Source organism: Schistocerca piceifrons, chromosome 8, assembly GCF_021461385.2.
Source record: "Schistocerca piceifrons isolate TAMUIC-IGC-003096 chromosome 8, iqSchPice1.1, whole genome shotgun sequence".
Classification (NCBI taxonomy): Eukaryota; Metazoa; Arthropoda; class Insecta; order Orthoptera; family Acrididae; genus Schistocerca; species Schistocerca piceifrons.
This window is the reverse complement of record NC_060145.1, coordinates 425,485,547-425,511,424: the sequence shown is the minus strand read 5'-3', so window position 1 is coordinate 425,511,424 and position 25,878 is coordinate 425,485,547. Positions and strand designations below refer to the sequence as shown.

Below are 25,878 nucleotides of genomic sequence, written 5' to 3'. Positions count from 1 at the left end.
TCCAGAATGAGTTCTGCTTGGGTAGCTCAGATGGTAGAGCAGTTGCCCGCGAAAGGAAAAAGTCCCGAGTTCGTGTCTCGGTCCGGCACAGAGTTTTAAACTGCCAGAAAGTTTCAAATCAGCATACACTCCGCTGCAGAGTGAAAATCTCATTCTATGTGTATAATTGTCTTGCTTAAGTACAGGGTATCATATATGATACTATCTATAAAAAAAATCACTACCGCTTCATAAAAAGTTTCTGAGGGCGTTTCAGTTTAAGTTGCATTAACAAAAGCAATTACCACAAATGTAGCTCTTTGCACTTTTAATTAGCACTCGGGATTGGAGTGATACTTGGGACAAACACTGAGGAAGAATATCACATTGCTGAATTTAATTGCTATAAACTAGCGTAATGGCTTTTTCTGTGGAATAAGAATTGGAGCTAGGCTCTGCATGTGAGTGCAGACAGTAACCTTATGATGACGAGAGCCAGGTAGACGTTCCGCACCAGCTCCACTTCGGTGTCGTTCGGCGGTGAGCTGGCGGTCGTCTCCACCACCACTGCTGGTGGTGCGGCGGTCACGTTGGCTGCAGACTTGACGGCCAGAACCCCGACGGGCGCGATGTGGGACAGCACGGCGGACAGGCAGGACTTGTTGAAGATGCAGCGCATCACCCTGTCGTCGACGGCGCCGCCGGTGAGCAGCACGATGTAGGCGGTCATGAGCAGCGCGAAGGCGGTGTAGGCGGCCAGGTTGACGTAGTAGAAGGCGCGCACCGTGTGCCACTTGAGGAGCAGGAAGGCGGTGAGCACCGGGTGCGTGAGCAGCGCGCGCAGGCTCTCCGAGCGGCTCATGTACACCAGCGGCTCCATCTCGCGGGGCGTCTTGCCGGGCAGCGACGGCCGGCCGCGCAGGAAGTCGTACTTGAAGATCAGCTGCGCCACCAGAACAAGGGAGAGCTAGTTCCTCGTACCTTTACTGCGGGCGTGCCTCTGAGTAAAAGGACCTGGGGCAGAGCTGTCCCAAAAGGTACACTACAGTTTGACAATTATAGGATCAAATAAGAGCAACTGGTACAGATCACTGAAACAACCAAATAATCCCAGTAAACATATATCCAGATACCAATGGTTTTCCCGATACGACGTATTACATTGGAGTGACAGGATGGCGATACGCACTAATAAAGATGGCAGTACTATCGCGTACACAAGGTATAACAAGGCAGAGCTGCCATTTGTGCTCAAGTGATTCAATGAAACGATTTGCATCTACATCTACATTTATACTCCGCAAGCCACCCAACGGTGTGTGGCGGAGGGCACTTTAAGTGCCACTGTCATTACCTCCCTTTCCTGTTCCAGTCGCGTGTGGTTCGCGGGAAGAACGACTGTCTGAAAGCCTCCGTGCGCGCTCTAATCTCTCTAATTTTACATTCGTGATCTCCTCGGGAGGTACAAGTAGGGGGAAGCAATATATTCGATACCTCATCCAGAAACGCACCCTCTCGAAACCTGGCGAGCAAGCTATACTGCGATGCAGAGCGCCTCTCTTGCAGAATCTGTCACTTGAGTTTATTAAACATCTCCGTAACGCAATCACGGTTACCAAATAACCCTGTGACGAAACGCGCCGCTCTTCTTTGGATCTTCTCTATCTCCTCCGTCAAACCGATCTGGCACGGATCCCACACTGATGAGCAATACTCAAGTATAGGTCGAACAAGTGTTTTGTAAGCCACCTCCTTTGTTGATGGACTACATTTTCTAAGCACTCTCCCAATGAATCTCAACCTGGTACCCGCCTTACCAACAATTAATTTTATATGATCATTCCACTTCAAATCGTTCCGCACGCATACTCCCAGATACACTGCTACCAGTGTTTGTTCCGCTATCATATAATCATACAATAAAGGATCCTTCTTTCTATGTATTCGCAATACATTACGTTTATCTATGTTAAGGGACAGTTGCCACTCCCTGTACCAAATGCCTATCCGCTGCAGATCTTCCTGCATTTCGCTACAATTTTCTAATGCTGCAACTTCTCTGTATACTACAGCATCATCCGCGAAAAGCCGCATGGATTTACGACGTGATTACGGCTGCACAACGGGGATTAACGACTCTGAACGGGGAATGGTAATTGGACCTAGACGTACGGGACATGCCATTTCGGAAATCATTAGTGTCAAGAGTGTTCTGAAAATACAAAATCTCAGGCATTACCTCTCACTTCTGATACCGCAGTAGCCGACGGCCTTCACTTAACGACCGAGAGCAGCGATGTTTGCGCAGAAATGTCACTGCTAACAGACAAGCAACACTGCGTGAAATAACCGCAGAAATGAACGTGGGACGTACGACGAACGTATCTGTTAGAACATTGCCGCGAAATTTGACGTTAATAGACTATGGCAGCAGACGACTGACGAGAAAGCCTTCGCTAACAGCACGACTTCGCCTGCAGGGCCTCTCCTCGTCTCGTGACCATATCGGTTGGACCCTGGATGACTGGAAAACCGTTGCCTGGTCAGATGAGTCCACGGTTTGTTACAGCTGATGGTACGATTCGAGTGCGGCGCAGATCCCACGAAGCCATGGACCCAACAAGGCACTGTGCAAGCTGCTGGTGGCTCCATATTGGTAGCGTCTGCGATTACCTAGAATGGAATGCGTTTTGCAGCCAAACTGAACCAACTGAGACCATTTGCACCCATTCATGGACTTCATGCTCCAAAACAACGATGGAATTTTTATGGATGACGAATAACGTAAATGTCGTGTGACTAGGGTCTCTCGTCGGGTAGACCGTTCGCTGGGTGCAAGTCTTTTGATTTGACGCCACTTCGGCGACTTGCGTGTCGATGGGGATGATTAGAACAACACAATGCCCAGTCCCTGAGCGGAGAAAATCTCCGACCCAGCCGGGAATCGAATCCGGGCCCTTAGGATTGACATTCTGTCACGCTGACCACTCAGCTACCGTGGGCGGACATGGATGACGATGTGAACGGACCACAACCGTTTGCGATTGGTTTGAAGAACATTCTGGACAATTCGAACGAATGACTTAGCCACCCAGATCGCCCGATATGAACTACACCGTACATTTTTTTTTTTTTTTCAAATGGGTAATAGTTCCTCTTAAGACAGTGCATTGAAATGCTGGTTAGATGCAAGCATGACATGTTTTTGGCGTAGCTTTGGCTCTAGAGGGCTCTAGGAGGCTCAAGAAGCTTAGCCTATAGGAGTAATATTAACCTGTATATGGTTTTCACATTCCCCTGATTACAGCGAGTCAGAGTGGCTGAACCGTCACTCTGGAATCCCTGTATCTGTCCTCTGTACTTTGATGTATCATTAACTGCCGTTTAATGTTTTGATAGTACTAAAGAAGTTTCTTTTGTTTCTGGAATCCGCAATTCAATCCAAAATAGGAAAGGCAGGTTAGGTTTATAAATTCTTGCGGGACTGTACTAAAGTGGTTGTTAGCTATGAAGTTTGGTGGTGGGATGACGTGCAGTGGCAAGGAGCAGTTCAAAATGGTTCAAATCTACATCTACATCTACATCTATACTCCGCGAGCCACCTTACGGTGTGTGGCGGAGGGTACTTATTGTACCACTATCTGATCCCCCCTTCCCTGTTCCATTCACGAATTGTGCGTGGAAAGAACGACTGCTTGTAAGTCTCCGTATTTGCTCTAATTTCTCGGATCTTTTCGTTGTGATCATTACGCGAGATATATGTGGGCGGTAGTAATATGTTGCCCATCTCTTCCCGGAATGTGCTCTCTCGTAATTTCGATAATAAACCTCTCCGTATTGCGTGACGCCTTTCTTCAAGTGTCCGCCACTGGAGCTTGTTCAGCATCTCCGTAACGCTCTCGCGCTGACTAAATGTCCCCATGACGAATCGCGCTGCTTTTCGCTGGATCATGTCTATCTCCTCTATTAATCCAACCTGGTAAGGGTCCCACACTGATGAGCAATACTCAAGAATCGGACGAACAAGCGTTTTGTAAGCTACTTCTTTCGTCGATGAGTCACATTTTCTTAGAATTCTTCCTATGAATCTCAACCTGGCGCCTGCTTTTCCCACTATTTGTTTTATGTGATCATTCCACTTCAGATCGCTCCGGATAGTAACTCCTAAGTATTTTACGGTCGTTACCGCTTCCAATGATTTACCACCTATGGCATAATCGTACTGGAATGGATTTCTGCCCCTATGTATGCGCATTATATTACATTTATCTACGTTTAGGGAAAGCTGCCAGCTGTCGCACCATGCATTAATCCTCTGCAGGTCCTCCTGGAGTACGTACGAGTCTTCTGATGTTGCTACTTTCTTGTAGACAACCGTGTCATCTGCAAATAGCCTCACGGAGCTACCGATGTTGTCAACTAAGTCATTTATGTATATTGTAAACAATAAAGGTCCTATCACGCTTCCCTGCGGTACTCCCGAAATTACCTCTACATCTGCAGATTTTGAACCGTTAAGAATGACATGTTGTGTTCTTTCTTCTAGGAAATCCTGAATCCAATCACAAACCTGGTCCGATATTCCGTAAGCTCGTATTTTTTTCACTAAACGTAAGTGCGGAACCGTATCAAATGCCTTCCTGAAGTCCAGGAATACGGCATCAATCTGCTCGCCAGTGTCTACGGCACTGTGAATTTCTTGGGCAAATAGGGCGAGCTGAGTTTCACATGATCTCTGTTTGCGGAATCCATGTTGGTTATGATGAAGGAGATTTGTATTATCTAAGAACGTCATAATACGAGAACACAAAACATGTTCCATTATTCTACAACAGATTGACGTAAGCGAAATAGGCCTATAATTATTCGCATCTGATTTATGACCCTTCTTGAAAATGGGAACGACCTGCGCTTTCTTCCAGTCGCTAGGTACTTTACGTTCTTCCAGCGATCTACGATAAATTGCTGATAGAAAGGGGGCAAGTTCTTTAGCATAATCACTGTAGAATCTTAAGGGTATCTCGTCTGGTCCGGATGCTTTTCCGCTACTAAGTGATAGCAGTTGTTTTTCAATTCCGATATCGTTTATTTCAATATTTTCCATTTTGGCGTCCGTGCGACGGCTGAAGTCAGGGACCGTGTTACGATTTTCCGCAGTGAAACAGTTTCGGAACACTGAATTCAGTATTTCTGCCTTTCTTCGGTCGTCCTCTGTTTCGGTTCCATCGTGGTCAACGAGTGACTGAATAGGGGATTTAGATCCGCTTACCGATTTTACGTATGACCAAAACTTTTTAGGGTTCTTGTTTAGATTGTTTGCCAATGTTTTATGTTCGAATTCGTTGAATGCTTCTCTCATTGCTCTCTTTACGCTCTTTTTCGCTTCGTTCAGCTTTTCCTTATCAGCTATGATTCGACTACTCTTAAACCTATGATGAAGCTTTCTTTGTTTCCGTAGTACCTTTCGTACATGATTGTTATACCACGGTGGATCTTTCCCCTCGCTTTGGACCTTAGTCGGTACGAACTTATCTAAGGCGTACTGGACGATGTTTCTGAATTTTTTCCATTTTTGTTCCACATCCTCTTCCTCAGAAATGAACGTTTGATGGTGGTCACTCAGATATTCTGCGATTTGTGCCCTATCACTCTTGTTAAGCAAATATATTATCCTTCCTTTCTTGGCATTTCTTATTACACTTGTAGTCATTGATGCAACCACTGACTTATGATCACTGATACCCTCTTCTACATTCACGGAGTCGAAAAGTTCCGGTCTATTTGTTGCTATGAGGTCTAAAACGTTAGCTTCACGAGTTGGTTCTCTAACTATCTGCTCGAAGTAATTCTCGGACAAGGCAGTCAGGATAATGTCACAAGAGTCTCTGTCCCTGGCTCCAGTTCTGATTGTGTGACTATCCCATTCTATACCTGGTAGATTGAAGTCTCCCCCTATTACAATAGTATGATCACGAAACTTCTTCACGACGTTCTGCAGGTTCTCTCTGAGGCGCTCAACTACTACGGTTGCTGATGCAGGTGGTCTATAGAAGCATCCGACTATCATATCTGACCCACCTTTGATACTTAACTTAACCCAGATTATTTCACATTCGCATTCGCTAATAACTTCACTGGATATTATTGAATTCTTTACTGCTATAAATACTCCTCCACCATTGGCGTTTATCCTATCCTTGCGGTATATATTCCATTCTGTGTCTAGGATTTCGTTACTGTTCACTTCCGGTTTTAACCAACTTTCCGTTCCTAATACTATATGCGCACTATTTCCTTCAATAAGAGATACTAATTCAGGAACCTTGCCCTGGATACTCCTGCAGTTTACCAATATTACGTTAACTTTTCCTGTTTTTGGTCTCTGAGGACGGACATTCTTTATCAACGATGATAATGTCCTCTCTGGTAAGCCGTCAGGTATTTTATCGTTTCGCCCAAGGGGGGGTCCCTCTAACCTAAAAAACCCCCGTGTGCACGCCACACGTACTCTGCTACCCTAGTAGCTGCTTCCGGTGTGTAGTGCACCCCTGACCTGTCTAGGGGGGCCCTACAGTTCTCCACCCAATAACGGAGGTCGATGAATTTGCAACCATTATAGTCGCAGAGTCGTCTGAGCCTCTGGTTTAGACCCTCCACACGGCTCCAAACCAGAGGACCGCGATCGACTCTGGGCACTATGCTGCAGATATTAAGCTCAGCTTGCACTCCACGTGCGATGCTGGTTGTCTTCACCAAATCAGCCAGCCGCCGGAAGGAACCAAGGATGGCCTCAGAACCCAAGCGGCAGGCGTCATTCGTTCCGACATGTGCTACTATCTGCAGCCGGTCACACCCAGTGCGTTCAATAGCTGCCGGAAGGGCCTCCTCCACATTACGGACGAGACCCCCCGGCAAGCACACCGAGTGCACACTGGCATTCTTCCCCGACCTACCCGCTATTTTCCTGAGGGGCTCCATAACCCGCCTAACGTTGGAGCTCCCTATAACTAATAGGCCTGCCCTCTGTGACTGTCGGGACCTTGCCGGAGAATCGGCCACTGGCCCAACAGGCGAGGCACCCTGTGGTGGCTCGGAAACGATGTCATCACCACTAGGAAGCACCCCGTACCTGTTGGAAAGGGGTAAGGCAGCTGCCACGCGGCCAGATCCCACCTTCGCCTTTCGGCCAGGCACGCGCGAGCCCACCACTGTCCGCCATTCACCCTGGAGTGATGGCTGACCGGTAAGATGCTCACTGCCGGAAGACGCAGCGATATCAGGGGTTCCATGTGATTCCAAGGCCACCGAAGTAGGCATAGGTCTCACCACAGTTGCCCCAACGCCACTACGAGCCGACGCCTGCGCCTCGAGCTCGATGAGCCTAACAGACAAAGCCTCCACCTGCCCCCGAAGAGTGGCCAATTCTCCTTGCGTCCGCTCACAACAACCACAGCCCCTACACATGACTATGTTTACCCTACTCTATACGGTGACAAATTCCCAAGATAATCTTCTGATGAGCTACTCTGATAATCAAGAAACACTCACTGAAATACGAGACGCGAAAACTACGCTAGGTTTTCCCAGAAAAACTATTTAAAAGCTAAGCTGGCTCTGAGCACTACGGGACTTAACTTCTGAGGTCATCAGTCCCCTAGAACTTAGAACTACTTAAACCTAAGTAACCTAAAGACACCACACACATCCATGCCCGAAGCAGGATTCGAACCTGCGACCGTAGCGGTCACGCGATTCCAGACTGTAGCGCGTAGAACCGCTCGGCCACTCCGGCCGGCACACCAGTGTAGAAGGGTCAAAAATAGCTCTGAGCAGTATGGGACTTAACATCTGAGGTCATTAGGCCCCTAGAACTTTGAACTACTTAAACCTAAGTAATCTAGAGACACCACACACATCCATGCCCGAGGCAGGATTAGAACCTGTGACCGTAGCGGTCGCGCGGTTCCAGACTGAAGCGCCTAGAACCGGTCGGCCACAACGGCCAGCAGTGTAGAAGGAGATTGGGGGATTCCCCACTGTATGATATCTATAATATGTTATTCTGCAGCTTCCCAGTGTCACTCCATAGGTCTGCATGTCACCAGTCCGTAGAAAACGGAAAGCTGCGCTGATGCAAAGTACCATCCGACCTCCGACTGATGACCATAGATGTTAAGTCCCATAGTGCTCAGAGTCAGCCATCCGATCTCCGAATACTTCATTAAAATACGTATGGGTAAAAAAATGACGCACATGGCACTACTGGTATAACAGGTAAATTTTTCACGGGAGCGTTTGGTCTTGCGATGATTATGCAAGGGGCTACGTTCCACGAAAAAATATCGTTGGTCAAAAATGACCCACATGGTACTTTTTAGCGTTATTATCTGTAACCGAATATAAAATGGCGTAATTTATCACAATTGTGTTTGATGTTTGTGGTAACCGAATACAAGATGAGGGAGATCCGGTAGGTGGCACCCACTGTTACGTTATGGCACAAACACAAATACACACACACAAACACACACACACACACACACACATATATATATATATATATATATATACAGAGAGAGACAGAGAGGGGGGGGGGGAGAGAGAGAGAGAGAGAGAGAGAGAGAGAGACTGTCAACTTTGGGTGTTGGAATTCTGGTGATTAAAAACTCATTTAAGTATAGACTCTTTTAAAAGTACTTTGTCTTTGGGTGGTTGTGCGTGCTAAATATGCATATATCGTTACCATCGTTTCGTGTGAGTATATGTGTTGCTTTAGCTGTGTTTATTGTGAGTGACGAAATGTGAAATAAAATTACTTGGCCCAGGATTTGAGATCCAAATAGAACAAGAAAAAAAAAGAAGCAGACAAGGAACTGGAAGTTAACTGACCATTTGTTGTGGCAGTTTCGCAACAGCGAATAGTTCAGGTGTGACGCTGGGCGCTCTCGTTTGAGGAAAACACCTCCAACACGTGAAGTGGCAACTACCAAGTAATTTTAATTAGACTATAGTGCCGAGCTGTCGGGCTTGGACGACCGATCATCCGGTCTGCCGAGCATTGTTGGCAAGCGGGTGCACTCGGCCCCTGTGAGACAAACTGAGGAGCTACTTGATTGAGAAGTAGCGGCTCCGGTCTCGGCAGGGAGAGCGGTGTGCTGACCACACGCCCCTCCGTATCCGCATCCAGTGATGCCTGTGGGTTGAGGATGACACGGCGGCCGGTCGGTACCGTTCGGCCTGTTCGGACGGAGTAATAGTGCCGAGGGCAGCCGCGCACCTGGTAGTCGTCGCCCTGCGGGGAGAGCCCGTTGCTCTGCAGCTGTTCGTCGAGGAAGGCGCGCAGCGTGCCGGCGTCGATGAAGGCTAGCGGCGGCTCGCCCTCCTGGTTGCGCAGCAGCGGGCTGGCGCCGCGCCGCAGCAGCGCCAGCACGGCGCCGCGGTTGCCGTAGTGCGCCGCGTCGTGCAGCGCCGTGTCGCCGAACTGGTCCTGCGCGTCCACGTCGACGGCGGCGCCGGGGCCCGGGCCCAGCGTGCCGTCGCAGTCCAGCAGCAGCGACACGCACCTGCAGCACCGCACGCACCCCGTACACCACCTTACCCAGGAGCTCGTATCCGCCTACGAGGCAGGCAACACTGCCACGCCGCGGTGCTTTACACTGGCATCACTACCCATCTCGGCCGTGCAAAGTGCAGGCTACTTGTCTACTCGCAAGACTTCCCTCATTCATACTAATAACTTCCTCCATTGCTTCTTGATACAACACAATAATAAATCAAAATCGCTACAAGGTATGGCAGTAAAATAATGGAATCATGCTGTCACAGAGTAAGTACGTATGTACCAAAGATGTATGACCAATATCTGTGAAACTTGGATTCTTCCCAGTCGAAAGCTGCATCTCTTGTGCCCTTTGTTTGTCAAGAACTATTATATTCATGGAGAGTTATCGAGTAAAACAGAAGTAATATCTGGCGTTCCCCAAGGAAGTTTTATAGGCCCTCTATTGTTCCTGATCTATATTAACGACATAGGAGACTGTAAGTAGGCTGTTTATGTTTTCTCTATGTAAGTAGGCTGTTTATGTTTTCTCTATGTAAGTAGGCTGTTTATGTTTTCTCTATGTAAGTAGGCTGTTTAGGTTTTTTTATTGGTAACGCCACCTCTGTATGAAAATCACTGGCTGTGCTGTGTGCAGTCTGTGGCTGCTTTGCATTGTTGTAATACTCGCCATTGTAGTGTTAGGCAGCTGGCTGTGAACAGCGCGTAGCGTTGCGCAGTTGGAGGTGAGCCGCCAGCAGTGGTGGATGTGAGGAGAGAGATGGCGGAGATTTGTAATTTGTCATGAACTGCTATATTTATATATGATGATATCAAGGTAAATACATTGTTCGTTCTCTATTAATGTCTTTCATTTGCTAACTATCCCTATCAGTAGTTAGTGCCTTCCATAGTTTGAATCTTTTATTTAGCTGGCAGTAGTGGCGCTCGCTGTATTGCAGTAGCTTGAGCAGCGAAGATTTTTGTGAGGTAAGTGATTTGTGAAAGGTATAGTTTAATGTTAGTCAGGGCCATTCTTTTGTAGGGAATTTTGAAAGTCAGATTGCGTTGCGCTAACAAAATATTGTGTGTCAGTTTAAGCACAGTCATGTATAATTGTTCAAAGGGGACGTTTCAAGACGATCTGAGTAGCCGTCTTAGATTGTTTGCAGATGATGCTGTCATTCACCTTCTTATAAAGTCATCAGATCATCAAAACGACTTGCAAAATGATTTACTATAAGATATCTGTATGGTGCGAAAAGTGGCAATCGATGCCGAATAAAGAAAAGTGTGAAGTTATTCACATGAGCACTAAAAGAAATCAGCTAAATTTCGATTATGCGATAAGTCACACAAATCTGAAGGCTGTAAATTCAACTAAATACTTACGGATTATAATTACAAATAACCTAAATTGGAACGATCACATAGATAATATTGTGGGTAGAGCAAACCAAAGACTGTGATTCATTGGCAGAACTTAAGGTGCAACACGTCTACCAAAGAAACTGCTTACACTACGCTTGACTGCCCTATTCTGGAGTACCGCTGTGCGGTGTGGGATCTGCATCAGGTGGGACTGACGGATGACATCGAAAAAGTACCAAGAAGGGCAGCTCATTTTGTATTATCGCGAAATAGGGGAGATAGTGTCACAGACATGATACGTGAATTGGAGTGGCAATCATTAAAACAAAGGCGTTTTTCGTTGCGACCTGATCTTCTCATGAAATTTCAAAAAAATTGTTCAAATGGCTCTGAGCACTATGGGACTCAACTTCTGAGGTCATCAGTCCACTAGAACATAGAACTACTTAAACCTAACTGACCTAAGGACATCACACACATCCATGCCCGAGGCAGCACTCGAACCTGCGACCGTAGCGGTCACGCAGTTCCAGACTGAAGCGCCTAGAACCGCACGGCCACATGGGCCGGCTCATGAAATTTCAGTCACCAATTTTCTCCTCTGATTGCGAAAACATTCTGTTGGCACCCACCTACACAGGGAGAAATGATCATCACGATAAAATAAGAGAAATCAGTGCTCGCACAGAAAAATCTAAGTGCCCGTTTTTCCCGCGTGCCGTTCTAGAGTGGAACGGTAGAGATACAGCATGAAGATGGTTCATTGAACCCTCTGCCAGGCACTTTATTGTGAATAGCAGAGTAATCACGTAGATGTAGATACTATTTTCCCTGAAAAATTATGATTGTGGTAATAGAGCAATAAACAGTCGTGAAGTTTCAAACTACACACATCAAAAAAAGCTTTACATCACCTCGGTTCCGAGAGTTCCGGAACCCGTACAGAAAATTGGAATACAAATCAACATAAACATCATTTTCGCCCTTTTTATTGCACATCAAAACCACACATTGTATGTTGTAACATCATACAGCGATACCTTCAGAGGTGGTGGTCCAGATTGCTGTACACACCGGTACCTCTAATACCCAGTAGCACGTCCTGTTGCATTGATGCATGCCTGTTTTCGTCGTGGCATACTATCCACAAGTTCATCAAGGCACGGTTGCTCCAGATTGTCCCATTCCACAACGGCGATTCGGCGTGGGTGGTGGGTCACGTCGTACATAAACAGCCCTTTTAAATCTATCCCAGGCATGTTCGATAGGGTTCATCTAGTCGAGCGATGTCGTTATCCGGAAGGAAGTCATTCACAAGATGCGCACGACGGGGGGCGCGAATTCTCGTCCATGAAGACGAATGCCTCGCCAATATGCTGCCGATATGCTCGGAGGATGGCATTCACGTATCGTACAACCGTTACCGCGCCTTCCATGAGCACCAGCGGCATACGTCGGCCCCACAAATACCACCCCAAAACAGAAATGAACCTCCACCTTGCCGCACTCGCTGGACAGTGTGTCTAAGGCGTTCAGCCTGACCGGGTTACCTTCAAACACGTCTCCCACGATTGTCTGGCTGAATGCATATGCGACACTCATCGGTGAAGACAACGTGATGCCAATCCTGACGGCTCCATTCGGCATGTTGTTGGGCCCATCTGTACCACGCTGCATGGTGTCGTGGTTGCAAAGATGGACCTCGGCTTGGACGTCGGGAGTGAAGTCGCGCATCATGCAGCCTATTGCGCAGGGTTTGAGTCGTAACATGACGTCCTGTGGCTGCACGAAAAGCATTATTCAACATGGCGGCGTTGCTGTCAGGGTTCCTCCGAGCCATAATCCGTAGTTAACGGTCATCCACTGCAGTAGTAGCCCTTGGGCGGCCTGAGCGAGCCATGTCATCGACAGCTCCCGTCTCTCCTCCATGCCCGAACAACGTCGAGACGCCTGGACAGTTCCCTTGTTGAGAGCCCTTCCTGGCACAAAATAACAACGCGGATGCGATCGAACCACGGTATTGTCTGTCTAGGCATCGTTAAACTACAGATAACAGGAGCTGTGTACCGCCTTCCTGGTGGAATAACTGAAAGTGATCGGCTGTCGGATCCCCTCCGTCTAATAGGCGCTGCTCACGCGTGGTTGTTTACATCTTCGGGCGGGTTTAGTGACATCTCTGAACAGTCAAAGGGACAGTGTCTGTGACACAATTGCCACAGTCAACGTCTATCTTGAGGAGTTGTGGGAATCAGGGTGCTGCAATTTTTTTTTTATGTGTGTAATACTGAAACCAAGCAATAAATTGTCGTGAAGTTTCAAACTGATACTGAAACCTAACTGTTAATAAAAGAAATGTACGGCGAAGACTATTTAGCTCCTATGAGAGTTTCTGAGTGCTTCAAACGTTTCCAAGATGGACCTGAAAACGTTGCAGATGACTCCTATATAAAAAAATTGTTTTGCATGGTCAAGATGAATTTTTTATCTTCATGTTTACCATCTAAGATCACGTTTGCCATTTTTCCAGTACTATGCCGTCTTTTCCCCATGTTGTCTTTTTATTTCTTCTGGGTGTTGTTCCCTATTTCTTATTTATTCTACCCTGAACGCCGTCTAAATTTTGTGTTTTCTTCTTCAGAAGTCTTTTGTTCAGAAGATTTATGTGAGTAACTGCTTCTCATAGTATTGCAAAATCGTCAGCAAAAATCAGGCAGTTGACCTTTATTTCATATGTTTTCGTTCACAGAAGTACTGGGTGAATTCTGTGATTTTTAGCACCTAATCCCAGAGCTGTATATATCTTTTTTCTTAAACTCAGTTAAGCAGTAAAGATAATAAAACGTCCCCTTCTCTAACATTAGTCTTTATTTTAAACAGCTGAGATACTTCTCAAATATATTTAACATTAGGTATCGTATTTGTTAGAGTTTCACGAACTATGTTTGGAAATTTTATCGTTATTCCAAGTGAATCTGGCAATGCTTGACAATCGCTAAATACGTATAGAAACGGGATATCCTTCCTAATCTCGTTCTCCCCATTGTCTGTATCCATCTGCTCCTTCTCCTGTCTATCTCACCCTCCTCCCCCTCTGGGTGTCCAGCCCCTCACTTCACGTCTTTTTCTCCATCTCAGTCCTCCTCTGTTGTCCATCTCGTCATCCTCCCCCCTCTCTCAGTCCATCACTTTTCCCCCCCTTCTCTCTGATCATTTTATCCTCCCTCCATCTCTCTATATATCCTCTTCTCACCTGCTTCTGTCCATCTTCCCCTTCCCTCTGTCTACAGCCACCCTCCCTTCCCCCTATCTCGCCTACCCCTCCCACCACTTTCTCAGTTGGAGTTGTCTTTCTTATTATAGAAAATTAATCATGAGCCGATAACGATAAATAAAACTTTTTTTTGTAAAAACTGAGTGCCAGGAAGAAAGTAAAACAGCAAATTATTGTGTATGCATAACTTCCTGGCAGATTAAAACTGTGTGCCGGACCGGGGCTCGAACTCGGGACCTTTGCCTTTCGCGAGCAATTGCTCTCCCATCTGAGCTACCCAAGCACGACTAACACCCCGCCAGTCTCTCGTCTCCTACCTTAGAATACAGAAGCTCTCCTGCGAACCTGGTTGGAAGGTAGGAGACGAGATACTTGCAGAAGTAAAGCTCTGAGGAGAGGGTGTGAGTCGTGGTTGTGTAGCTCAGATGGTAGAGCACTTTCCCGTGAAAGGCAAAGGTCCTGAGTTCGAGTCTCGGTCCGGCACACAGTTTTAATCTGCCAGGAAGTTTCATATCAGCGCACACTCCGCTGCAGAGTGAAAAACTCATTCTATTGTGTATACATTTTTTAAAAGGCATATAACGAGAAAGAATATATGTGTATAATGGTTTAAACGCCCTGCTATCGTAGTTAAAACTGATTGTCGGAAAGAAAAGAAGATAGCATTTTTCACAGCAGAGCACAGCACAGTATTTTCTTTCATGGAGTCGATTTTAACTCAAAACACGGACATCGTTGTTTAAAGAAATATATAGCCTATGCCCAACTCAATGTTTATTAGATCACGATGAAAAAATTTGGACTGATGCGGCAAGAATTTCTCGAGAGTTTTGATAACAACATCTCCCCTTTTTATAGAACATAAATTTTAACATATTATATATACACTGACAGGAAAAAAATCACAACACCAAGAAGGAACTGAGCGACATAAAAGAAAGTTGGTAGGCGTGTTTTTACATCTGAAAGATGTTGTCAATTCAGATTTCACACCAGTCACACAAGAGTGACGCTGGTAGCGCACTACAAAGATAAAAATCGGATTTGCCTTAAATACACACTGTCAAAATCATATGCATTAGTTACCTTTGAGACTGGACGTAGTAAGTTGATATTAGTGAAGAGTGTCTTTAAGGCAACAAAGCCGCAATTATCAACACCTCACTGAGTTTGAATCGGGTCGTGTAATAAGGCTCCAAGAAGCTGCATGTTTTTTCTGCGATGTTGCAGAAAGACTTGGCAGAAATGTAGCCTTCCTGCTGGCAGTGATCGCGAGAAAACTGGGCTCTAAATGGGCATATGGCACTATCAAGAGGGAAGACCATAGTGTTTAGTGCATGCCTCTGGCGCATCTGTAGCAGCAATATGAGCAGCAAAAGAATGGTTACAAATGGGCTACTTTGAGAAGAGCCCTGAGGCAGATGCCCTGTAGCAACCCCAAACCACCGACATTTGCGACTTCAGTGGCATCAAGTGAGAGCTCATTGTAGGTCAGGGTGGAGGTCTGTTGTGTTTTCTGACGAAAGCTCGTTCTGCCTCAGTACCAGTGACAATCATGTTACGGAACTGCAGCCAACCCACAAACCTGTCTGCGTGCAAGATACACTGCACCTACTCTTGGAGTTATGGTGTGGGGTACGACTTCCCGTGGTAGCAAGAACGCCATCATGGTTATCCCATGCGCCCTGACTGCAAGAGCGTAATCAGTCTGATGATCTGATATGCTGTACTGCCATTCATAAACAGTACACCAGGCGGCTGTTGTAACCCAAGATGCTCTACAGAGTGAAATGAGAATTAAAGACCGTAAGCTGTCGACAGGCGTTAATATACATCAACGGGACACTTGAAAATGTGTGCGTCGAACGAGACTCGAACCTGGGATCTCCTGCTTACATGGCAGACGCTCTTTCCAACTGAGCCACCGAGGGCACAGAGGATAGTGCGACTTTAGGGTTTATCCCTTGCACGCTCCCCGTGAGACCCACATTCCCAACTTAATGTCCACACAGTACATTCGTAGTGCCCCTGCGCATTACACTCATTACTCGCTGCAGACGATCTTACCGAGTGCCGTTAGATTTCGGGCAATGCGTGTGCATCCAGCGCAGAAGAAGAAGGTCAGTGGCCGGTTAGCCTTAACTATATGAAGATGGTATCTGTTCTTTTGGACATATCCGAAAGAACAGATACCATCTTCATACATGCTTCACAGAGAGTCGACTTGTTGCCTTGATCTGCTCAATCACGAGATCTGTCTCCAATCGAATACATATTGGATATCATCAGAAGACATCTCCAGTGCCATTCACAACCGGCATTCACTGTACCTGTACTGTTGGACTAAATGCAACACGCATGGAACTCTATCCAACAAACTGACATCTGGCACCTGTAAAACACAATGAAAGCACATTCCCACGCTTACATTCAACATTCTGGCAGTTAAACTGGTTATCAATTTACCAGCATTTCACATTTGCAAATTATTATTTCGTGCTTACAATTAACCTGGGATCTTGCAATGTTATTTAAATACGTTACCTGGACAAATGTATTTCGAAAAATTTCATTACTCTATATTATTTTACGATGCTGCGATTTTTTGTCCATCACCGTATTTTGGAATAGTGTGGGGGGGGGGGGGGGGTAGATAGGTAGAAAGTAAAAAATTATGACCATTTCCTCAGAACGCACACCTGGACCAATGGGTTTACTCAAACTACCTCCAGCTGTGGCAAGAGCCTCTGTCTATAATGATTCTGTAGCTTTATAATCTACTGCTCAAGAAAGTACCGTAATGTATCACTCTTTTTTCTTTTTTTTTAGAAAAGTTAAAGGACTGTAGTATGATGAGTAATATCACAGTATCACGAAGCATCCCATGAGTTTCGGAGATGGCCGCGGTGGTCTAGCGGTCCTAGGCGCGCAGTCCGGAACCGCGCGACTGCTACGGTCGCAGGTTCGAATCCTGCCTCGGGCATGGATGTGTGTGATGTCCTTAGATTAGTTAGGTTTAAGTAGTTCTAAGTTCTAGGGGACTGATGACCACAGTAGTTAAGTCCCATAGTGCTCAGAGCCATTTGAACCATTTGAACCATGAGTTTCGGATTGCGCTTGTGGTGATGAGAACTTCGAAAAGGACGTATACAGCAGTGATGGGAGAGAGAGAGAGAGAGAGAGAGAGAGAGAGAGAGAGAGAGCGAGAGAGAGAGCGCCGTCCGCTACCTGACAACGTCTCTGGTGTCGGCCCTGGTGGAGCACTGCCGCTGGGCCGCCACGTGCAGCGCCGTGTGGCTGGCGGGGTCGCGGGCCCCGGGCTGCGCGCCGCCCTCTCCCAGCAGCACCTCCAGCGCGGCCACGCAGCCGTTCTCCACCGCCTGCTGCACCACCGGCACGCCGGAGAACTCGTTCCGCGTGTCCGGGTCCGCACCTGCCGTGGCACAGTACCGCAAGACAACGTCACACACACTACTCGCCATCAAAATTGCTACACCGAGAAGAAATTCAGATGATAAACGGGTATTCATTGGACAAATATATTATACTAGAACTGACATGTGATTACATTTTCACGCAATTTGGGTGCACAGATCCTGAGAAATCAGTACCCAGAACAACCACCTCTGGCCGTAATAACGGCCTTGATACGCCTCGGCATTGAGTCAAACAGAGCTTGAATGGCGTGTACAGGTACAGCTGCCCATGCCGCTACAACACGATACCACAGTTCATCATGACTAGTGACTGGTGTATAGTGACGAGCCAGTTGCTCGGCCACCATTGACCAGACGTTTTCATTTGGTGAGAGATCTGGACAATGTGCTGGCCAGGGCAGCAGTCGAACATTTTCCGTATCCAGGAAGGCCCGTACAAAACCTGCAACATACGGTCGTGCATTATCCTGCTGAAATGTAGGGTTTCGCAGGGATCGAATGAAGGGTAGAGCCACGGATCGTAACACATCTGGAATGTAACGTCCACTGTTCAAAGTGCCGTCAATGTGAGCAAGAGGTGATCGAGACGTGTAACCAATGGCACCCTAATCCATCACGCTGGGTGATACGCCAGTATGGCGATGACGAATACACGTTTCCAATGTGCGTTCACCGCGATGTCGCCAAACACGGATGCGACCATCATAATGCTGTAAACAGAACCTGGATTCGTCCGAAAAATGACGTTTTGCCATTCGTGCACCCAGGTTCGTCTTTGAGTACACCATCGCAGGCACTCCTGTCTATGATGCAGCGTCTAGGGTAACCGCAGCCATGGTCTCCCAGCTGATAATCAATGCTGCTGCAAACGTCGTCGAACTGTTTGTGCACATGGTTGTTGTCTTGCAAACGTCCCAATCTGTTGATTCAGGGATCGAGATGTAGCTGCACGATCCGCTACAGCCGTGCGGATAAGATGCCTGTCTTCTCGACTGCTAGTGATACGAGGCCGCTGGGATACAGCACGGCGTTCCGTATTACCCTCCTGAACCCACCGATTCCATATTCTGCTAACAGTCATGGATCTCGATCAACGTGAGCAGCAATGTCGCGATACGATAAACCGCAATCGTGATAGGCTACAATCCGACCTTTATCAAAGTCGGAAACGTGATGGTACCATTTCTCCTCCTTACACGTGACATCACAACCACGTTTCACCAGGCAACGCCGGTCAACTGCTGTTTGTGTATTAGTAATTGGTTGGAAACTTTCCTCTGGAAAACTAATCATTTGCATATCACAGCATCTTCTTCCTGTCGGTCAAATTTCGCGTCTGTAGCACGTCTTCTTCGTGTTGTAGCAATTTTAATGGCCAGTAGTTTAGGAAATAAGCCGAATGCGATGCAAATATAAACATGTAATGCACACGTACATACAAATAAAAGATTACAATCTGAGATAAATTTCAATTCATTCAAGTAAAACAGCTTCACAAGTTGAGCAATTTATTAGGTTTGTCCACCTCTGGTCCTTATTCAAGCAGTTATTCGGCTTGCATTGATTCATAGTACTGTTGGATGTGCTCCCCAGGGATACCGTGCCAAATTCTGTCCAGTTGGCGCATTAGATCCTGAAAACCCTGAGCTGGTTGTAGGGCGCTGCCTATAATTCTCCAAACGTTCTCAGTTGAGGAGAAAATTTGGTGATCCTGTTGGTCAAGGTAGGTTTGGTGAGCACGAATACAAACAGTAGAAACTCTCATCGTGTGTGGGCGGGTATTATCTTACTGAAATGTATGTCCTGGATGGCTTGCCTTGAAGGGCAACAAAACGACACATAGAATATTGTCGATGTACCACTGTAAGGGTAACGTCACCGTGGTCTAGGGGTAGCGTCTTCGATTCATAATCAAAACGTCTTCGCTCCCGGGTTCGATCCCCGCTACTGCCTAAATTTTCATAAATAATCAGCATTGGCGGCCGAAGACTTGCGGCATAAGAAGTCAGCCTCATTCTGCCAATGGCCTTGTCAAAGAGGGTGGAGGAGCGGATAGAGGTTCAGGGCACTCTCTTGTCCTAGGGGTGCGAAATTGCCCCTAAAGGCGGAAGAATCAGCAATGATCAACGACATGAGGTTGCAGAAGGCAATGGAAACCACTGCATTAAAGACACGTAACGTGTATCCACAGGACATGTGGCCTGTAATTGAAGAAGTGTCATGATGATCTCTCCATTGGCAAAAGATTCCGGAATAGTCCCCCATTCGGATCTCCGGGAGGGGACTGCCAAGGGGGAGGTTACCATGGGAAAAAGATTGAATAATCAACGAAAGGATAACGTTCTACGAGTCGGGGCGTGGAATGTCAGAAGCTTGAGCGTGGTAGGGAAACTAGAAAATCTGAAAAGGGAAATGCAAAGGCTCAGTCTAGATACAGTAGGGGTCAGTGAAGTGAAGTGGAAGGAAGACAAGGATTTCTGGTCAGGTGAGTATCGGGTAATATCAACAGCAGCAGAAAATGGTATAACAGGTGTAGGATCCATTATGAATAGGAAGGTAGGGCAGAGGGTGTGTTACTGTGAACAGTTCAGTGACCGGGTTGTTCTAATCAGAATCGACAGCAGACCGACAACGATAGTTCAGGTATACATGCCGACGTCGCAAGCTGAAGATGAACAGATAGAGAAAGTGTATGAGGATATTGAAAGGGTAATGCAGTATGTAAAGGGGGACGAAAATCTAATAGTCACGGGCGACTGGAATGCAGTTGTAGGGGAAGGAGTAGAAGAAAAGGTTACAGGAGAATATAGGCTTGGGACAAGGAATGAAAGAGGAGAAAGACTAATTGAGTTCTGTAACAAGTTTCAGCTAGTAATAGCGAATACCCTGTTCAAGAATCACAAGAGGAGGAGGTATACTTGGAAAAGGCCGGGAGATACGGGAAGATTTCAATTAGATTACATCATGGTCAGACAGAGATTCCGAAATCAGATACTGGATTGTAAGGCGTACCCAGGAGCAGATATAGACTCAGATCACAATATAGTAGTGATGAAGAGTAGGCTGAAGTGCAAGACATTAGTCAGGAAGAATCAATACGCAAAGAAGTGGGATACGGAAGTACTAAGGAATGACGAGATACGTTTGAAGTTGTCTAACGCTATAGATACAGCAATAAGGAATAGCGCAGTAGGCAGTACAGTTGAAGAGGAATGGACATCTCTAAAAAGGGCCATCACAGAAGTTGGGAAGGAAAACATAGATACAAAGAAGGTAGCTGCGAAGAAACCATGGGTAACAGAAGGAATACTTCAGTTGATTGATGAAAGGAGGAAGTACAAACATGTTCCGGGAAAATCAGCAATACAGAAATACAAGTCGCTGAGGAATGAAATAAATAGGAAGTGCAGGGAAGCTAAGACGAAATGTCTGCAGGAAAAATGTGAAGACATCGAAAAAGATATGATTGTCGGAAGGACAGACTCAACATACAGGAAAGTCAAAACAACCTTTGGTGACATTAAAAGCAACGGTGGTAACATTAAGAGTGCAACGGGAATTCCACTGTTAAATGCAGAGGAGAGAGCAGATAGGTGCAAAGAATACGTTGAAAGCCTCTATGAGGGTGAAGATTTGTCTGATGTGATAGAAGAAGAAACAGGAGTCGATTTACAAGAGATAGGGGATCCAGAATTAGAATCGTAATTTAAAAGAGCTTTGGAGGACTTACGGTCAAATAAGGCAGAAGGGATAGATAACTTTCCATCAGAATTTCTAAAATCATTGGGGGAAGTGGCAACAAAACGACTATTCACGTTGGTGTGTAGAATATATGAGTCTGGCGATATACCATCTGACTTTCGGAAAAGCATCATCCACACAATTCCGAAGACGGCAAGGGCTGACAAGTGCGAGAATTATCGCACAATCAGCTTAACAGCTCATGCATCGAAGCTGCTTACAAGAATAATATACAGAAGAATGGAAAAGAAAATTGAGAATGCGCTAGGTGACGATCAGTTTGTCTTTAGGAAAAGTAAAGGGACGAGAGAGGCAATTCTGACGTTACGGCTAATAATGGAAGCAAGGCTAAAGAAAAATCAAGACACTTTCATAGGATCTGTCGACCTGGAAAAAGCGTTCGACAATATAAAATGGTGCAAGCTGTTCGAGATTCTGAAAAAAGTAGGGGTAAGCTATAGGGAGAGACGGGTCATATACAATATGTACAACAACCAAGAGGGAATAATAAGAGTGGACGATCAAGAACGAAGTGCTCGTATTAAGAAGGGTGTAAGACAAGGCTGTAGCGTTTCGCCCCTACTCTTCAATCCGTACATCGAGGAAGCAATGATGGAAATAAAAGAAAGGTTCAGGAGTGGAATTAAAATACAAGGTGAAAGGATATCAACGATACGATTCGCTGATGACGTTGCTATCCTGAGTGAAAGTGAAGAAGAATTAAATGATCTGCTGAACGGAATGAACAGTCTAATGAGTACACAGTATGGTTTGAGAGTAAGTCGGAGAAAGACGAAGGTAATGAGAAGTAGTAGAAATGAGAACAGCGAGAAACTTAACATCAGTATTGATGGTTACGAAGTCAATGAAGTTAAGGAATTCTGATCATACAATGTAAGCTTTCACGGCCGGTATTGTCTTCACTTAAAACTTCCGGGCTGATAGGCCGTGGTCGAAGTATAAAACTCTCTCCTGACGTTTCGTCTCCGACTGCGGGAGACATCCTCGGAGGTAAAGCGGCGAACTGCGAAGAGAACTCGACGAAGCGCTCATTATATAGGCAGTACAGAGGGCGCCACAGTCGATCACGTGGCGTCGGCTATGAGATTGTCTCTGGTAATGCCAATATTCTCGATTGAAAGTAATCGATCGTCACGCTTGCGGTGCAACGCTGACATCCAAATTTTATCCAGTTTAACACCTTCGTCTTTCCTGTTAAAATTATTACGATGTTTATCAATTTAGATAGCCTCTCTATACAAGCGTGCATAATAATGTGAGGTTTTTGATATGACGCTCGTCTCGCTGAATTTTATTTCATGATCACCTTCCTGGCACATCGTATTTACAACCGTATGGAGTCTGCAATGCTACGTGAGAGGATTCATCAGACTCGGTGAGCACTGGCGGTAACCAGCAGTAAACTTTTTCATCTCCACTTGTTTCTTAGTAATACTATGCATTGTGGTGATTGGAATAAGATTGACGGTCTAACATTCAAAACTGTGGAAGTTAGTGGAGAAATGTCAGCAAATAGGCAGAAGAAAAAGTTCAATAACTTACAGAACAACATTTCTGGAGGTTCAGTTGAGGACAATTCTCGAACTGTTATTAACCTGTCTGATAAAGATTTGTCAAAAGTTGAAATTTCCGTACTTGCGAAAGGAGGCAATTTTGCTGTGACGCCCCAAAACGTACCCACAGAGTATATTGTAGCAAATATTGAGGCCGGTATCCGTCAGCTGTCACAGCAGTCCGCCGACGTAATTAGGATGGAAACGGCTAGGATTTTACGTACGTGTAAGCCACCTAAAAGTAATTTTTCGCAGGCTCAAAGGAAGGCGCTGAGGGATGTAAATGGAGATAAAAACATTATTGTTCTTAATGCGGATAAGGGTAATGCCACCGTCAAACTGAACAGTGAGGACTATCATGGAAAAATCAATGACATTTTGGTTCCCTCCAATTACAAAAAACTCCAGAAAGATCCGACTATGAAGATTTTAAGAATGACAAATCGACTGGTGAAAGCGTCTTCATTTGGCTCCGACGATAAGAAGCTGCTTTGTAAAACAGAAGCATATCCACCTAGACTTTATGGCTTACCCAAAGTTCATAAACCTGGGATTCCGTTGAGGCCAATTGTCAGCGCTATAGGCGGACCAACACACGAGTTAGCTAGACACCTCGCCTCAATGCTGCAGCCTTATGTTGGTAGGACGGACAGTCATATTAAATATTCAGCTCATTTCATTGACAAGTTAAAGGAAACGAGCGTGGGCCCGGATGATATCCTCGTCAGTTTTGACGTTGTGTCGTTATTTACCATGATTCCGGTAAACGAAGCTATCTTATGCATAGCGGATATTTTTCCTACCGGTATTGTGGCATTATTCCGACACTGCCTCACCACAACCTACTTTCAATACAATAATAACTTTTATGAACAGATTGACGGGGTGGCTATGGGCAGTCCCCTTAGTCCTGCTGTGGCTAACTTATTTATGGAGACTTTTGAACAACGGGCGTTGCAGACTGCCAGTAAGAGACCAGCCAGATGGTATCGCTACGTCGATGATACGTTCGTTGTATGGACACACGGAGCAGAGGAGTTGGATGCCTTCCTAACACATTTAAACAGCATTAATCCGAAAACCCAATTCACTATGGAGACGGAAAGGAATGGGCAATTGAACTGCCTGGATGTGTCTGTGATTAAACGACGGGACGGAACGTTGGGCCATAAGGTGTATAGAAAGCCCACACATACTGATCGTTATCTACACAAAGAATCAAACCACCACCCTAGACAAAAAAGAGGTGTAATGAAAACTTTGGTAGACAGGGCGTACAAACTTTGTGAACCTGTTTATTTAAAAGATGAGATTGAACATCTACGGTCAACGTTCGTGAAGAATGGCTATTCTAGCAAGGATATAGACCGAGCACTTCGCTCTAGGCAGAGAAATAGGAGTAACGACGAACAACAGTCGTCCAAGGGCAAAGTTTTTCTTCCGTTCATTAGTAAGATCACAGACCGCATTGGGAAAGTTTTAGGCAAGTATGGGGTGGAAACTATTTTCAGACACACCAGAAAAATAAAAGAAATTTTAAGGTCGGCAAAAGATGCACGAGACCCTTTGGCTACACCGGGGGTATATAAAATTCCTTGTAGTTGTGGACAGATTTACATCGGCACCACAAAGAGAAGTGCGAACACCTGTCTTGTTGAACATAAGAGGAATTGCCGCCTGGGTCACACGGATAAATCGGCCGTAGCGGAACATGTTTACCAGGAAGGTGATCATGAAATAAAATTCAGCGAGACGAGCGTCATATCAAAAACCTCACATTGTTATGCACGCTAGTATAGAGAGGCTATCGAAATTGATAAACATCGTAATAATTTTAACAGGAAAGACGAAGGTGTTAAACTGGATAAAATTTGAATGTCAGCGTTGCACCGCAAGCGTGACGATCGATTACTTTCAATCGAGAATGTTGGAATTACCAGTGACAATCTCATAGCCGACGCCACGTGATCGACTGTGGCGCCCTCTGTACTGCCTATATAATCGGCGCTTCGTCGAGTTCTCTTCGCAGTTCGCCGCTTTACCTCGGAGGATGTCTCCCACAGTCGGAGACGAAACGTCAGGAGAGAGTTTTATACTTCGACCACGGCCTATCAGCCCGGAGGTTTTAAGGAATTCTGCTACCTAGGCATTAAAATAACCAATGACGGACGGAGCAAGGAGGACATCAAAAGCAGACTCGCTATGGCAAAAAAGGCATTTCTGGCCAAGAGAAGTCTACTAATATCAAATACCGGCTTTAATTTGAGGAAGAAATTTCTGAGGATGTACGTCTGGAGTACAGCATTGTATGGTAGTGAAACATGGACTCTGGGAACAGAAGTGAATCGAAGCATTTGAGATGTGGTGCTATAGACGAATGTTGAAAATTAGATGGACTGATAAGGTAAGGAATGAGGAGGTTCTACGCAGAATCGGAGAGGAAAGGAATATGTGGAAAACACTGATAAGGAGAAGGGACAGGATGATAGGACATCTGCTAAGACATGAGGAAATGACTTCCATGGTACTAGAGGGAGCTGTAGAGGGCAAAAACTGTAGAGGAAGACAGAGATTGGAATACGTCAAGCAAATAATTGAGGACGTAGGTTGCAAGTGCTACTGGTTAGCACAGGAAAGGAATTCGTGGCGGGCCGCATCAAATCAGTCAGTAGACTGATGACCAAAAAAAAAAAAACACTGTAAGGGTGCCATAGATGACGAAGGGGTCTTGCTACGAAAAATAATGGCACCAAAAGACCATCACTCCTGGATCACGAGATGTACGACAAGTGACAGTGAGGTTGGTATCCCATTATTGCCCAAGGCGTCTCCAGACACGATTTCGCTGGTCAGCAGGCCTCAGTTCGAAGTGGGACTCATCACTGAAGACAATTCTACTGCAGTCAATGAGATTCCCGGCTGAAAGGTATCTGGAGACTACATGGACAGTGGTGGGATACGAACGTG

The 25,878-nt window shown here is 45.9% G+C and overlaps 1 protein-coding gene across 1 annotated transcript in view; it reads right to left on the bottom strand.

The window, feature by feature from the left end:
- LOC124712415 (transient receptor potential channel pyrexia-like) overlaps nucleotides 1-25,878 on the bottom strand; it is a 185,222-nt gene that overhangs the window by 69,254 nt on the left and 90,090 nt on the right. Inside the window, exons 7-10 of the mRNA XM_047242708.1 lie at nucleotides 17,388-17,592; nucleotides 9,432-9,542; nucleotides 9,257-9,380; nucleotides 459-922 (exon numbers count right to left, since the gene is read on the bottom strand). Coding sequence (XP_047098664.1) covers nucleotides 459-922; nucleotides 9,257-9,380; nucleotides 9,432-9,542; nucleotides 17,388-17,592 — 904 coding nt within the window. The remainder of the gene's footprint in view (nucleotides 1-458; nucleotides 923-9,256; nucleotides 9,381-9,431; nucleotides 9,543-17,387; nucleotides 17,593-25,878) is intronic.